This window comes from Bos grunniens, chromosome 4 (assembly GCF_055505025.1).
Source record: "Bos grunniens cultivar Pamir isolate PY7600 chromosome 4, Bosgru_T2T1.0, whole genome shotgun sequence".
In the NCBI taxonomy this organism is placed as follows: Eukaryota; Metazoa; Chordata; class Mammalia; order Artiodactyla; family Bovidae; genus Bos; species Bos grunniens.
In genome coordinates, this window is record NC_141168.1 from 24,368,323 (window position 1) to 24,385,102 (window position 16,780).

The window sequence follows — 16,780 nt, forward strand, 5'->3', positions numbered from 1 at the left end:
CTGAGAATGGACCTCCACACCCACTCTCACGCCTGTGGGAACTTGGATTGTTTTCCTCCAGCAAAATCTGCTGGTCCACAGAGAGGGCCATTAGACGCATGATCTTGACCATGGCCTTGACCTCTAACCTACCTGGCAAGGGAGGTTTATGAATCATGTATTGCCTTGTAAATAAGTAAAGACAATTTTCCAGCCCAGCAAACACAGGCATGAAATAAATGTTCACCAGCACAGTAGAATCTATATTCTACACACTCTATATTGCCCCTCCCAGAGTGAAACCTTGCCATTTGCCCCTGTGTGCATAAGTTCTTAACTCTTTGCAAGGTCTCACTTAGGCAGGTGAACGTGTTTATGCTGTGTTCTTCTTGCCTGGGAAATCCCATGAACGGAGGAGCCTGGCAAGCTGCAGTCCATGGGGTCACAAAAGAGTCGTACACGACTTAGTGACTAAACAACAAAAACAACAAAGGAAAGCAAAGCTCATTCAATTAGTGGTTCATTTTCAATACCTGGAAAAAGTATATCAGATTTTTATTTCACATTATACACCAAAATAAATTGGTGCATTTATTGGTGTAAAATAGATGGATTGAAGAGTTAAGGGTGAAATATAAAACTGTAAAAGGATTAGAACAAAATGCAGGTGAGAATTTATTTGGTTTCAAGAAAGGGAAGGTGTTCCAGGTGTGACTGCAAAAGAAAAAATATAAAGGAAAATATTAGGAGATTTGAGTACATAATACTTAAAACTTGTGCACCAAAACCGCTGTGTGCCAAGTAGAAATATGAATGATGAACCGAGAATACGGTTTTACCCCGTTACAGTATGCTTTTTCTTAACATATGAAGAGGTACTATAGATGAAAGGCAATTATCCCAAAATTAGCAAAGAGTGTGCCTGTGCGAGTCACAAGACAAAGAACCAAAGTCATATAAAAAATGTTTAATATCAGTAGTAACCAATGGAATGCAAATTAAAACAGTGGGGACAATTTTTAAAAGTTAATACCGAGTTCAAGTGAGAGGCATGAGAAATAGCACATTCATACATTCATGTTGGGAGGGTAAATTGGGATGACCTTCCTGGAAGGCAATTTGGAAATGTAGGTCAAATGTCTTTAGCCTGGCCATAATATTTCTAGAACTTTCCCCAAATAAACAGAACGCACAAATGTTTATTTGCAAGAATGTGTATTTTGGCCTAATTTGTAACAGTGAAATTGTAGAAGCAATTTGTATGTCTAAAAATAGGGAATTAATTTAATAAATTATTGTATATACCTAGGACAGTAACCTACACAGCCATTAAATTTGATGCTGTAGGAGAATCATGACCAGGCATATACACAAGTTTTATGAAGTGAGAACACAGGTTACCAAGCAGAAAACAGAGTTTATAATTAATTTTGTAAGAGAAAAGCAAGACTGGAAACATAAACACCAAGACGTTGACAGCGGATATTTCAGGGGATGCAATGGGGGTGCGGGGATATACATATGGCAGGTGATTTTTTTCCCTTTTTTTTTAACCTACCATGTATTAATTGTGTTATTGGGACAGAAAAGCATACATTTTTCTATGCCTCAATTCTTCATTTATAAAATGGAGATTATTTGTATTATATATTTGCATAGTTCTAGAGAAAGGTCTGCACAGATTTATACACCAAGATTTTGAGATAGATTAGTGAAGAAAGGCACGCTTGCTTTTTACTTTTGTACTGTTTTCAAGGGTATGAACCATTCTGTAAGTGAAACAGTAACACTTTTTTAAAAGGGGAGACGTTCAGATTCTCCCTTACCCCTTCCCCTGCCAGATGGACTAGAAGCAGGAACCACTGCCTGGGGCAGTCCATGCTTTGGGAGCAAAGAGCTCCAAGGCGAGGACTTGAGAACCTTAGGTCTGCTCTGAGGTCCCTATCTGCTGGCTGTATGCCCTTGGGTAAGTCACTTTACCTCTCTAGGCTCTGCCATCTGTATTGCCTAAGCTGTTTGGCTGAAACGTTCCCTGCACTCTAATTTAGAACTGAGTGGACAATTCATGAATTGAGGACTGAGTGTCTGGGGTCCTCTCCGAGGCACCCCGTTTTTCCCCAAGGAGACCCCTGTAGATCACACTTCATTTCCTGAGAACCAGGGAGGAGCCCTTGCCGCAGGAATCAGTGTCTTTCACCTCCTCCTCCCCTGCCCATCCTTGAGACGGTACTGCAGAGAAGGAGGCCCAGGTAGGTGTGGGGCCCACGGATCATGGCAAGGAGGCCTGTGACCTCCTTGTGATCCAGGGGCCGTCTTCTCCTCCTGCAGGATTGTGTGTGAGATGGGGGAGGCCAAGCCCAGCCAGCACGCCGGCTTCGTGGAGATCTGTGTGGCCGTGTGTCGGCCTGAGTTCATGGCCAGGTCCTCGCAGCTCTATTACTTCATGGTGAGTCCTGACCACCAGCGGCCTGGCTGGGCGAACGCTGGCCACCGGCCTCTTTACCGTGATTGCCGGGCCCTTCTGGACCTCTGTGGGCAAACCCAGGCCAAGTTCTTGGGAGTCCCGTCCTGTAGCGCCTGAGAGTCGGGGAGCCCTGGGTTCACATCCTGACCCTGAGGGGCTGGGCTGGGCTCCAGGGAAGTGGCTTTGACTCTTGGGCCCCAGTGTCCCCTTCTGGCTGAGTGTCAGCCTGACCTGGTGGGTGAGGGTGTGGGCTGTGCATGGGAACTCTTGGGATTTGAACCCTGGCTCTGCCACTTAATAACTGGGTGAACTTGGGCAAGTGGTTTACCTTTCTGTGCCTCAGTGTCTCCATTTGTAAAATGAGGATGACGATAATAGCAACTACGCCACAGTATTGTTGCGAAGATTGGATAGAATAGATCGATCACTTCTGGTATCACTACTGTGATGATTTCTAGTCCTGCCACCTTGCCTACTGTGCCCCGCCCTTTCCCTGTGTGCTGGCAGCCCGCCCCTTCCATCCATCATCCCCACTCACCAGCATCCCAGTCCTCGACCTCCTTCACCCCAGCTCCTCACCCGCATCTCGTCCACGCTCCACCTGCCTCCTCCCACATTCTTATCCCCGCCTGCCCCAACACCCTTCCCCACATCTCCCTCCCCAGTCCATAGCTTCCGCAGATCCCACCATTGCCCTCACATTCCCTCTAGACCAGACCCTCCTCAGACCCTGAAAAGGCTGCTGAACAGCCCTGGCCAGGGATTCTGCAGGCAGGGGACCATCCCCTGCCACACATGTGGTGTCATTTACAAAACTTACCATCCAGTTAACTTCTTGGGTTAATGACAGATGTGATGAGATCATTTCCTCGTGATTCTCAGCTACTTTTGGAAGTGGAAGCCTGAAATGATGGATTTTAGGTCTGGGCATCAAATGCCCTGAAATATGTCATAGGGGCCCGTTTTTCTCCTTCTTTCCTTCCTTCTTCCCTCTTCTTTCAACTGCCTGCCTCCTCTTCCTTCTTCCCTTCAGCTGACAACCACTTATCATCTTGCACAGTACCTCTCCCTGGGTTGTTTGATAAATACTTGCTTAATTGGTTGAATGCTTTGACGGCCTGACTTGCAGGTGATACAGTGATGAATCAGACCCCATGCAACCCCTCCCTCACACAGCCCACAGTCCAGAAGAGGAGAGGAGATGAAGGACTCCCCAGGAGGGATGTACATCAGGTGCCCCTCCCTGCCTGCATCTTGATCTCTCCATTTCTCCACTCTACTCTTTGAAAACCAGCCAACCTTATGAACACGGCTGACACTGAACCTACATATAAGAACTCATGGAGAAGAACACACACGTCATGGACTTAGTGGATATATAGTTTTACCTATTTGTTTTAGCATTTGTACCCACACCTCGTTCTGAAAGGGTTTGAGGGAATTTTCAAGTTAAACCCAATACACTTTAAGACAACTAGTGATATATGTATATATATTTATATAAATGTATATAATATACATGGGCTTCCCAGGTGGTGCCAGTGGTAAAGAACCCTCCTGCCAAAGCACGAGATGTTAAGATATTCAGATTCGATCCCTGTGTGGGGAATATCCCCTGGAGGAGGGCATGGCAACCCACTCCAGTATTCTTGCCTGGAGAATCCCATGGACAGAGGAGCCTGGCAGGCTACAGTCCATGGGGGTCTCAACGAGTTGGACATGACTGAAGTGACTTAGCACTCATGCATGCGTATAATATATATATACATTTATATACCCAGATACTGTTATTCCAGCAGAGCTGAGATAAGAAGCAGAGAGAGGCCAAACCAGGGAGAGTCAGTGACAATGCTCCCCACATGTCTGAGAGGTGTGGCATGGGCATCGATACTTGGGCATGAAACCTGGCTCTGAATTACCTGGCAGCTGTGGTAAAAGGGAGGACACCGTTGCATGGCCAAAGCAAGCGCTGGACTTCCTTGGCCAGTCAGAGACCTGGAACAGTGTTCATCCCGTGGTCTCTTGGCAGAGACCAAGTGAACGGTACCAGGAACAGCCGCCACTTCATGAGGCTGATGTTTGCTTTGTGCCTCAGCTGTCTCTGGTGTGTTTCCAGCCAGGCTTCTCACCCTTGTGACTAACTCAAAGGCTACTGTCCCTGCATGTCCTGCCATCAACTCCCATACCCATGGGAGGGTAGACCCGCTGTCAGCTCCTGTAAACAGCATGTCCCCCTCACTTGCCCATTTCCTGTCCCCCGGGCCCACCACATCGGTGGCCTTGTGATTGAGGATCCCCTGACATCTGATGTCAGTCCCTCCATCACCATGTCCTGGAGTCTGACTCTCCCCATTCCCTGTGCCATTACACTGGCCCCCTTAAATCCCCGCCATTGGCCTGAGCCCATTCTAATCCAGCCACATGGCGGGGATACCATTTTCATCATGTCAGCCCCCAGCTCCAGGAGAACCCAAGGTGCCCACTGCCTCTAGACTTTGTCCAAGTTCCTCGGTCCGCTCTGCCCACCTATCCAATCCTTCCTCAAGCCTTTGAGTGGCCTGACTTCCTTCCCTTCTCTGTCTCCTTCTTCTGCTGCTCCTTCTGTGCTGTCTGCTCTTGGGCTTAACTCTTAGAACCTGTCCAGGCAGGAGACATTCAAAAGCCTCTTCCTTCTGCTCTTAGGGAAGGTCAGTCTTGCCAGCATGATCATTTCTACCCCAGAGCAGGATATGGTTGGATGTAGGGTATTGAGGAAAGCCTTCATGGAAGGAGCCAGAAGGAAAGGCAGGATCTGTCTAAGACAGAATACAGCTTTCCATATGGATCTCACGCAGTGGGAGGCTGTTCCTGGCATAAGGTGTGACATGGAAGGGCACCAAAAGATGGGAGCAGAAGGGAGCTGGGAGGCAGGGGTCGATGGGCTAGATGAGAGATTGGAGCAGAAGGGCAAGGAAGATGCGAGGTGTGGCTACAAGGCAAAAATGCACTGGTCCAAGGGGTCCCGGGGACCCAGACGTGGGTCACTTTTCTATTTGATGAACTCTCCTGGGGATACACATCCTCTTGGGAAGAGCTTCAGGGAGGGGGAATGGTGCTAGGGACCCCAGCATCCACCTACAGCCCAGGTTGCATTTAAAGATCTGGTCGTTGAGGGCCTCCATACAACTACCAGCAACAGAGCTTCTAGGAGTTCATGGTGGGAATGAGGAGCAGAAGTCCCCCGGCTGTGAGTCACACCAAGGAGGCAGGAAGGACAGAATGCTCCTCCATCACGTCCCCCTCCTCCCAGCACGTCAGAGCCTTCATTTCCTTCCTACCCTGCTGGGCAGCTTACAGGGGGCACTCTTGGGACCTCCCACAGAAGCCCTCTTGATTCAGTTGGGGAGCCCCTTTTCAGCTCCTCTGGGGAATAGGGGTACTTCTCAGGACTTGGTGATGCTGGGGAGCGCACCCCCCCCCGCCCTGTGCCAGTTCAGTTCAGTTGCTCAGTCGTGTCCAACTCTTTGCAACCCCATGGACTGCAGCACGCCAGGCTTCCCTGTCCATCACCATCTCCTGGAGCTGGCTTAAACTCATGTCCAACGAATTGGTGATACCATCCAACCATCTCATCCTCTGTTGTCCCCTTCTCCTCCTGCCTTCAATCTTTCCCAGCATCAGGGTCTTTTCCAATGAGTCGGTTCTTTGCATCAGGTGGCCAAAGTATTGGAGTTTCAGCTTTAGCATCAGTCCTTCCAATGAATATTCAGGACTGATTTCCTTTAGGATGGGCTGGTTGGATCTCCTTGCAGTCCAAGGGACTCTCAAGAGTCTTCTCCAACACCACAGTCAAAAGCATCAATTCTTCAGCGCCCAGCTTTCTTTATAGTCCAACTCTCACATCCGTACATGACTACTGGAAAAACCATAGCTTTGACTAGACGGACCTTTGTTGGCAAAGTAATGCAAGTTCGGGGTAAAGTTTGGGTCTGCCTCAGTTTCCCTACACAAATTAAGCCAGGCTCTGATGTGTGGGTTTATTCGCCCCAAACCACGATGCCAAGGCCAACAGACCCCAAGTCAGCACTCTCGGGCTTGTCACCAGTTCCATTCCTAGAGATCTCTGTGAAGGGAGGGAGCCAGGGGAGGAGGTCGCAAAAAATGCCAACTTTGATTTCCGATGCAGACCCACTGAGAAATATTTGTGAAGCAAGCCTTGGATAATGAATAATTTCTCACCATTTTTAAACACCTGCCCCTGTTGCCCTCTCCCGGGCCCCTGGAATAACTCCGGGCCCAGTTAACCCCACACAGAAATGCCACTGCAAAGCCAGGATTACTCACCTCTACCCCTTCTACCATCAAGCTGTCAGAAAACCTGTTTTCTGTTTCCCTTTGCCCCCTACTCCTAAGTAACTCACTCACATCCCCTTTCCTCTCTGGGGAGGTCAGCAGGAGCCACCTTTGAAAGCTCTCCCTTTACAGACTGCAGGACAAAGACACCATCAGTGGGAGATTAGAACCAGAAAATTGTCAGGCGCTTCAGAGAAAACCATTTTTTTTTTTTTTTTTCATTCTCTGTGATCAGAGAGGTTAAGTGATTTGCGCCAGGTCACACAGCGCGATCTAGGCAAAGCTGAGAAAGGAAGGCTCTTTCCGAAGCTTCTTCCCATCTTTGCGCGGATCTCAGGGTGAGCCAGCATCAGAGCCAGGATAAGCCTTTCCTGGGCTCGGTGGGTGCCACGGGGCTGCCAGGTTCGGGATCAGCAGGCACCGGGTGGGCGGGCTCGCGAACGCGCCCGCGCAATGGTACTTGTATGTCCCGGCGCGTCCCCCACCCAATGAGGCAACCGAGGCGCGCCCCTGTCAGGCCGCCGGGCTGCAGGCTTCGCTTGACACGTCTCCTCCCCTTGTGTTATCGATCGAGGCCTCGCCGAGCGGAGGTGGCCTGCCCGCTTCGAGGAGCTGAGTGGGTTCAACTTTTGGTGCTGAATTCTTTAAGGGAGTAGAGAAGAGAGAAATCTTCATTTAAATGCAGATACAGGCTTTTCACCTGGGACTAAGGAAAGTTTTTTCCATTAAAATGCTAATGAAGGAACAAACTGAAACTCCAAATCCTCAGCTCACAGAGCGGTCCCCCGCCCCTCCCCACCCCGCCCCCAGTCCGACTCTTCACTCCATCCCCTGACCTTTCCTTGCTGCTTCTCCTGGGTTTCCGTGGAACTCAAACATCCTGTGGCCCTGGCCGCTGGGAGCTTTGGGCAGCTCTCTGTGAGAGGCCTGTGGACGGGGCGACTCACCTTCTTGAAAGCAACCCACGCTGTAGACTGGAGAAGGGGTGAACTCCAGCCGTGGAGTCATGTCTCAGGCCACTGCTTCACTTTATGACCTTGGAAACTTAACATCTCTGACTCTTGTCTTTAAGATGGGCAATAATGCCTACCTTGTAGAACTGATGGAGCGATTAAGTATATGTATATATATGAAGGGCATGTGAACCTGCTCGCTGGGAGGCTGCCATGACTAAGGATTCCGGAAGGTGGCTCCAGGAGTGGGGCGCTGCCCCAGGCCTGCCCAGAAGTGTCCTCAGGCCAGATCCTTTCCTGCACAGACGCTGACTCTCTCAGACCTGAAGCCTAGCCGGGGGCCCAGGTCCGGAGGCACACAGGTGACCATCACGGGCACCAACCTGAACGCAGGCAGCAACGTGGTAGTGATGTTCGGCAAGCAGCCCTGCCTCTTCCACAGGTAACTCACCTCAGGGCCAGCTCCAGGGATCCCGGCGCAGACGGTGGGCAGGGCTGACTCCAGCTGACCTTTGGGAGGTGCTTCTTCCTTCCTGAGAAAGTGATCATTCTCTCTGAGAGGAGACTTTATGGGCATGCTTGGCTGTGGCTCAGTCCGGGGACCTGCCAGGGATCCCTACCCTGGATGGACCTGTCATGCTGTCTCCTACCATTTAGCCTGGGTGCCCCCATACCACCCACTGTGCAGGACCCTAGGGTTCCATAGGACAGGGTTTGGAATCTAGGGTACCTGCCCCCTGGGTTAGCTCCTGGGCAGCTACTGCAGAGCCAGCCAGGACTGCTAAAACCTGGCCAAGGGTCACAGAACCTCCAAAGGCAACTGACTTTCCTTTCCTTCCTCTGGTTCCAGTGTCCAGTCCCAAGAGGACACACCTTCCAGGAACTGGGAGCCAGGAACCTGGGTTGGGGGTGAGGGTTGGGAAGGAGGCGGGAGGCGAGAGGTACATCTAATGCACATCTAGAAGAGGTGTGGTTGGCAGGAAGCTCTGCAGAGAGAGATTGTCCTGGGAGAGCGCTATACTGAGGGCCTGATCTGAATCAGGCCAGGCCAGACCTTGCCTGAGTGTTCCAGAAAACATGGCTCTGACACTTGTTAAAATGGTAAGAAAGAGCTTGTTCAGAACTACTGCAATAGGTGTCAGGACTATTGCAACGGGGATAGAGATCAGACTTCAAATACAGCAGACAGCTGGGGAATTATAGCCAAGGAGCACAGTGAGGGAAGCTGAGGATGGAAAATTACTAAGAGGAAACAAGGTTAAGAGGATTCTTGCTAAACCGACTTAACAAGACTCTTGCTGAAGGCAGTCAAGGTGATCAGGTATCAAGAGTGAGGGAGGCAGAAGCTGTCCAGATATCAAGGGTATTCAGATATCAGGGTGGGGTGGGGGATTCTTACTAAATTGAGTTAGCAGGATTCTTGCTAAAAATGGGAGTAGGCGAGTGAAAGGCAGGGCCCCAGAAAGAAGTCTAGTCAAAAAAGCGGGCTCTGAGGAACCTGTCTACAGTTGGGTCAAGGACAGAGTCTTGATCAGTAGATCTCAGATCAGTAGTGTCCAGGGCAGCACTCACCCACTGCCCCCAAGGAGTCTGATGAACAGGGAGGGGGGCAGGAGGGCCCTGACCCCAGACCACAGTCCTGATCGACACCCAGGAGCCCAGCTCCCTGTCTCCCCTCCTCCCTCCAGGCGCTCTCCGTCCTACATCGTCTGCAACACAACGTCCTCAGACGAGGTGCTGGAAATGAAGGTGACGGTGCAGGTGGACAGGGCCAAGATCCACCAGGACCTGTTCTTCCAGTATGTGGAGGATCCCACCATCGTGCGGATCGAGCCCGAGTGGAGCATCGTCAGGTAGGGGCTGCCCCGACCTCGGGTTTCCCTCCTTAAGTCTCAGAAACCCAGGAGATGAACTGGGAGTGGTGTGGGTCAGACCTTCCTGCCGGGGCTCCCTCTTTCTAATGAGAACGCCTCTGAGCAGGACCCGGCCCTGGAGGCCAAACTCTGGCCAGCAGGAGTTTACAGTCCCTGATTTGAGGATTGGTGGGCAACTAGGAAAATGGTGAGTGCCCTGGACTCTGAACCCAGCGATCCGAGTTCAAATCTTGGTGGGAACTTTGGGCTTCCCAAGTGGTGCTAGTGGTAAGGAACCTGCTTGCTGATGCAGAAAACGTAAGGGATGCGAGTTCGATCCCTGGGTAGGGAAGATCCCCTGGAGAAGGGAATAGCAACCCACTCCAGTATTCTTGCCTGGAGAATCCCATGGACAGAGAAGCCTGGCAGGCTACAGTCCATAAGGTCGCACAGAATCAGACATGACTGAAGCGACCTAGCACACACGCATGCATGGGCAACTAGGAGGCTGGACGGGGCTGCTGAGGGCATCCTGACAGCATGGATGCTCCCTGGTGATCATTGGGAAACCTTTGTATCAATGCTTGGGTAGGGAGCAGGGTGGGAAGTAGACTTAGGGTTAGAAGGACTGAGTGCAACTCAGCTCCATTCCACAAGCAGCCAAGGGACCTTAAAGATTAGCTGGCTTCCCTGGATCCATGGTTTCTCATAGGACCCCGAGAGGATTATGTGAGCTACAAACACCCAGTGCGGTGCCTGGCTCCCCTCCCCTCCTCTCCTCCCCACACTCCATCCTCAGCCCACCCAACTGGCCGCTTCAGCTCTGGAAGCCATCTGGGGTCAGGAGACCAGGGAAAGCATGAAGATGTGGTCTCCACAAGCAGAGAGGGGTCAATGATGACTCCAGTCCAGAAAACAGTCTTTTAAACAGGGTCAGTAGACTCCAGCCCAGGGGCCAAATCTGGCTGTCTGCCTGATTTCATAAATAAAGTTTTATTGGAACACGGCCATACTCATCCGTATATGTTTTGTCTCTAGCTGCCTGCTCACCACAGCAGTGGAGCTGAGTAATTACGACAGATCATATGGCCCCGAGGAACCTGAAAGATTTATGCTCTGGCCCTTTACAGGAAGTTTGTCACCTGGCCTTACACACCCACATGAAGGGCAGCCTTTGGGAGCCTTTGTTGTCCTCAACAGTTACTCTCTCTAAGGCCCAGGCCTTACAAGCTTTAACTGTAACCTGAAAGCAAATAAATATAAGACACAGAGAGGACCAAAGAGCCTGTAAAAGCTATTCCAGGATTTGCCCCCAGGGCCTGGTGAGTCCAGGAAGTTGGCACAGGCCCCTATTCTTAGACAAACTCTATGGTTCCCCAAGGCGTTCACAGCCTGGTTTAATTCAGCTCTTCCTCATGTCGCTGTCACAGAAATAGAGATGTTGGCCTTCCCGGCACTCGGCAGTCACCCCCAGTCACCCTCACATCGAGTGGAAGGCTGGAGGTGCGTTCTGAGTGGTTGGGGCTCCCCATCCCATGCCAGCATCTCAGTGGCACTGAGGGTGGGACAGTGGCATCCAGGTTTCCAATGCAAAGCTACCAAAGACAAATCCTGTGATCTCTCCTATCGGCAATCCTCCAGCCAACCCCCGCCCAGGGTGCGAGAGCCCTGAAATATTTCATATTTACATTCTTACAGAAGGTTCCTGAGTGTCTGAGCCTCAGCCTTTCCCAGGTCCCAGCCAGCTGAAGCCTCTAAGGTGGAAATTTGTAGTGTGATTGTCCTGTGCTTAGACTTTGGAGGGTCTGGTAGAAGACGGTCTGGAGCAAGGCCAGTGTGAAGAAAGTTCCCTGAGACTGGGAAGGTCAGGGGAAGAGCCCCCGGGGGGCTACAGAGAAGCAGCTGGCTCAGGTCAGGAGGCTGGGGCAGGGAGCAGCAGCGGGGAAGGGGCAAGAGGGCCGTGCTGCAGGTTCAGCCTCCGTGGGGTGTCCACACTCTGAATGAGCTCGGCACAGGACGGCTGTGGACATCTGGTCATCACTGTCTTCCCCTTGGCTGCTGAGAGCTCATCCTTATTATTATACAGTCACTTGTCATCTTGTCCCCATGAACGTCATCATGCCCCCTGGTAATCATTATCTTCAGTGCCAGAGCTCAGCCTGATTGACCGTCATCATCATCTTTGTGCTCGAGAGTCATTACTATTCCCGTCCCTGTCTTTACACGCTGCCTTCTTTCTCCCCGGTCAGTGGGAACACACCCATCGCCGTGTGGGGTACTCACCTGGACCTCATACAGAACCCCCAGATCCGGGCCAAGCATGGAGGGAAGGAGCACATCAATGTGAGTCCCGGGCTAGTGGGCTCGGAGAGGGCTGCCCTAGAGGGTGTGGGGCTCTCTGGGGGCTCAGGCAGGCTCATCTCATACACTGATGACTCATCGTGTGCAACGCCCCCAGACACTGGGATAGTGGGATGGGGGAGCAGGCATGAGGCCCCTTCCACACTCTGGCTAAAGGCATGGAGGAGCCATTGCTCCTGGGTTTCTGAGGTTTCAGATCCTTCTTCCTTCCTCCTCTGATCTCCTGTGGCACTCCTTAGCTTAGAGATAGCCTAGTGCCTGCCACAGCTGCCATGCAGAGCAGAGGTAGGGACCAGCTTCTGAGCTTGTCCTTGAATTTCCAGGTCAGGCTGTTGGGATCTGTGTATAACAGTCCCGTGTCAACGCCATGCTGTACAACACCATGGAGGGAGGCCTGGTGGGTGGCTGGGGCTGTGGGTGTGTGGAGACCCGAGACATAAACCTTCTCTGACTCCTCCCCAGCTCTGTGAGGTTCTGAACGCCACTGAGATGACCTGCCAGGCTCCAGCCCTCGCTCTGGGACCCGACCACCAGTCCGACCTGACAGAGAGGCCCGAGGAGTTTGGCTTCATCCTAGACAATGTCCAGTCCCTGCTAATCCTCAACATGACCAACTTCACCTACTACCCCAACCCTGTGTTTGAGGCCTTCAGCCCCTCGGGAATCCTGGAGCTCAAGCCTGGCACACCCATCATCCTGAAGGTAGATTGATGGGGGAGGTAGGAGGTGTGCAAGGGGAGGCTTTCCATGTCCCAGGAAGAGGCCAGGAGTCATGGCCTTTTGCCAGATCTCATGGTGGTGTCACTAACTAGCAGAGGCTGAGTTACAGCCCAGACTATGGTAAACGCTCCCTACGAGTCTGTACTAAGATGTGCACTCTTTGTGGGTCACCAAAGCCTAGTCAGGGCAGCCGGATCCACGCTGGCCATCTGACTCCCAGCTTTGGCTCGAGTCCAGGACTTGGGAGGTCAAAGACTCATACTGCTTCCTCTTGCAAAGCTCTTTGCAAACCACCTTCTAGGACTTCTTTGCAGCATGGATAATAAATTAATTTTAACTCATATGACAATTTGAATCGACTGGTAGTGACTGACTACAGCTCTGTGTTGAGAAGGATTCTGAGGCTGCCTTTGGGAGAAGCTGAAAAGAGTACCTTGATTATTGATTCCCACTGAGGAAACGGGAATAGTAGTATGGTAGTATAGGTGTTATGAATTTTTTGGACTTAACTAGGGAAAGTGGCCTCTCCACCAGCTCCCCAGATGGATGGGGCCTCAGGGTGGGAGGACATGGTGGCCAGCCAATATCTGTGCTCCTGACTGGAGTGAGAACTCAGGCGCTCCTGTCCATGCAGGGCAAGAATCTGATCCCACCTGTTGCTGGGGGCAATGTGAAACTGAACTACACCGTGCTGGTTGGGGAGAAGCCCTGCACCGTCACGGTGTCGGATGTGCAGCTGCTCTGCGAGTCCCCCAACCTCATCGGCAGGCACAAAGTGATGGTGAGGCTGGCGGGACCCACACCGGATGGGCGGGCACCAGGGATGCTGTGGGAGGAGTGGTCCTGCTCCATCCTGGGCCATCAGGGCTTTCTGACAGGGGATTCTGGCTTTCTTGAACTTTCCTCCTGGCTCACCCACACTCCTGTTTCTTCTCCTCATTTCACTTCAAATTTCTTTCTTCTGTGTTGTCATTCTTTCCATACTGGCTGGTGCTGCAGTAAGGGCAAAGCCAAACAGCATCCAGTGATGTGCTCAGTCACCTGTTGGGCTTCCCAGGTGACTCAGTGGTAAGGAACCCACCTGCCAATGCAGGAGACATAAAAAGCATGAGTTCGATCCCTGGGGTCAGGAAGATCCCCTGGAGAAGGGAATGGCAACCCACTCCAGTAGTCTTGCCTAGAGAATCCTACGGACAGAGGAGCCTGGTGGGCTACAGTCCATGGGGTCGAAAAGAGTCGGACACAACTGAGCAGACATGCACACCAAGTCACCTGTTAGAAGCAAGAGGTGCTTCCCGGGGAGGAGTGTTGTTGACCCAGGCTGGACATAATGTCACGTATTGTGCCTGAGTCATCAGTCCTCAGGATGGGATGAGTCTTCGGGGAGCCAGTCTTTGAGGTCATGTAGTATTCTTGCCTGGAGAATCCCAGGATCGGTAGAGCCAGGTGGGCTGCCATCCATGGGGTCACACAGAGTCGGACACGACTGAAGCGACTTAGCAGCAGTAGCAGGATTTTTTTAGATTCCAGTTGAATGCCATTTCCTCATGAAGATGGCCATGTTTGTTCCCGAATAAAATTAACGTGTGGTTTTTCCAGTTCTGGGGGAAAGCTGAGCTATCCATCCTCCCTCTGCCCCGATGGCCGCTCATCTGCTTTCACAGCCAGTGATAATCCTCCTCCCTGGAGCCATTTCCCTCATCCGGCCCTGGTGCCCAGCTCACTGGTGGCTTGGGTCTGTTCCCTGGGATGCTCTGTCCCCACACCCAGCTCCCTCTCCCCTGGTGTGTTCCCCCCAGGCCCGAGTCGGTGGCATGGAGTACTCCCCAGGGATGGTGTACATAGCCCCAGACAGCCCGCTCAGCCTGCCTGCCATCGTCAGCATCGCTGTGGCCGGCGGTCTCCTTATCATCTTCATTGTGGCCGTGCTCATCGCCTATAAGCGCAAGTCCCGAGAGAGTGACCTGACTCTAAAGCGGCTGCAAATGCAGATGGACAACCTGGAGTCCCGCGTGGCCCTGGAGTGCAAGGAAGGTACAGAGGGAGTGGTGGGGAGTCGGGCGTGAGTGTGCGCGTGTGTGTGTGTGCATCTCACACACCAGCAGCAGTGGGCAGTGCTAGGCCTGGGTTTCCTGCCTCCAGAACCTCTACCTCAAGCCATTTTAAACCCCACTAGAGCCATTTCTAGGCTTCCCTGGTGGCTCAGACAATAAAGAATCTGCCTGTAATGCAGGAAACCCAGGTTCGATTCCGTGGAGAAGGGAATGGCTACCCACTCCAGTGTTCCTGCTTGAAGAATTTCACGGACAGAGGAGCCTGGTGGGTTACAGTCCATGGGGTCACAAAGAGTCAGACTCGACTGAGCGACTAACGCTAGCACCAGAGCCGTCTCCAGCCCAGGATCCTGGCCGGGGTGGCTTTGGCACTCTCTTCTCAGGGAGACGCGGAGGTGTCTTGCCATGACACACTCAAGTAATCTTCAGCTCTCTTCCTTCAGAAGGAACATAAGGCTGGAGGGCCGATCTGAGATTTAGAGGAAAGAGTATTTCACAGCTTATATTTTTTAAAAAAATTACCAACAACACCATGAAGTGCAATCAGCCACACTAAATCCAAGAAGGAAATTTAGGAGTCAGACTCTTGTCACCCCCAGGATATCATTCGTGAGTCACCCTGCAAGGGTCTGGGCTGGTTCTTTGTGGAGCTTTATACATGGAGTGATCAGCCTGTACCTGGGGCTCCAGCATTCCCACCAGGGAGGCCATGGTGCTTGGATGGGGAAGCAGACCTCTTCCACCCTCTCTCCACATCCTCAGCTGTCAACACAGCATCTGCCTTGTGGGACTGTTAATTACCGCCTTTTATTATATTTATGCTGCTTAATTTTTTTCTCCGCAATGTACTCTTCCCTCTAATTAGGTGTAGTGATTAGAATCTCTTTTATGTGTGCCAGGCGTGAGGCTTTGAATGTTGGAGGCACTCGGTGACTTGAAGGAAAGCTGCAGACCTATAAAAAGCCAACCGCCTCCTTCTCCTCCTGCCAGCTGAGCCCCCCAGCTGGGAGGGGGGCACGAGGAGAGTGTGAAGCCGGGTTCCTCTCGGAGAACATTCGGAAGAAGGAGGAATTAGCGGTCACACAGTGGCTTCCGGCTCAGGAGAGGGCCGTCTCTTGTTGGTAGGAGGAGGAGATAGAGCAAAGACGCGTAGGATTGGCCCTGAAGGTATTTTCAGGCATGCCCAGGGCCGGCTCTTAAACATTGAAAGGGCAAACTGGGTCCAGGGAAGGCAACCTCCCGAAGACCTGACAATGAGCCAGGCCATACCCAGTCACAGACTCAGAAGAGGCCCTGCCTGGGCCCTCGCTGGCCTGACCTTTGGTGGTATAAACACACATATGCATGCACACACACATACAGACACTTGGTACTCAGGTGGTCACTCATGCCCTCACACACCTTTACACTCACACCCATGCACACACACATTTCCAGAGATAGACACAGACGTGTGTGTTCCTCACTCGGCACACACATGAGTGCTCATCAGGGCTTTTGGTGACAGTATTTCCCAGAAAGGCTTACTGACTCCCCTTTCACACACATTGGTGTAAGCTCACACATATTGGTGCAGGTTCCATTCGGTTGTGTTAGGGTTCCTCTGCCTTCTGAATCACTTTTCTTGGCAAGGATCACCCTGCTCCCCGTGTCAGTGTGACCAGGGGTGCAGAGAGAGAGCAACATCGAAGGGGTCTACAGTAGCTTCTGAGGGGTCCTGGGGCCTCCCCGTTGTTCTGTCAAGCAAGAAGCATTGGTATCCTCAAGGCTCTGAGCTCCAGGGTCACAGGCAGGAAGTCAGCACTTCTGGGGGGCAGTGGGGCCCACTGACAGTGCCTGGGCAGCTGTGTTATGATCATGTCATCTGCAGAGCCCACTGAGCACAGGACTGGCATTTCAAGGGCCCTGGACCTACACTGGGCTTGTGAATTCCTTCTGAGCTCACAGAGCATTTTTTTCATACTTTTGTCTGTATAAATAGAAAGAAGCATTGCCTAATCAACGTACACTGCCTGTTCTTTGCACGTGTATTTTGATCCATCTTGGTTTGGTGTGTGTGTGCAT

General features: G+C 51.8%; 1 protein-coding gene across 2 annotated transcripts in view; it reads left to right on the forward strand.

Annotated features, from left to right (window-relative positions):
- Positions 1 to 16,780, forward strand: part of PLXNA4 (plexin A4) — a 480,156-nt gene that overhangs the window by 410,659 nt on the left and 52,717 nt on the right. For both annotated transcript variants that reach the window (XM_086395591.1, XM_086395590.1), the window contains exons 14-20: positions 2,308 to 2,425; positions 8,034 to 8,170; positions 9,417 to 9,581; positions 11,831 to 11,924; positions 12,405 to 12,644; positions 13,297 to 13,443; positions 14,462 to 14,696. In XM_086395591.1, the coding sequence (XP_086251717.1) occupies positions 2,308 to 2,425; positions 8,034 to 8,170; positions 9,417 to 9,581; positions 11,831 to 11,924; positions 12,405 to 12,644; positions 13,297 to 13,443; positions 14,462 to 14,696 (1,136 nt within the window). The remainder of the gene's footprint in view (positions 1 to 2,307; positions 2,426 to 8,033; positions 8,171 to 9,416; positions 9,582 to 11,830; positions 11,925 to 12,404; positions 12,645 to 13,296; positions 13,444 to 14,461; positions 14,697 to 16,780) is intronic.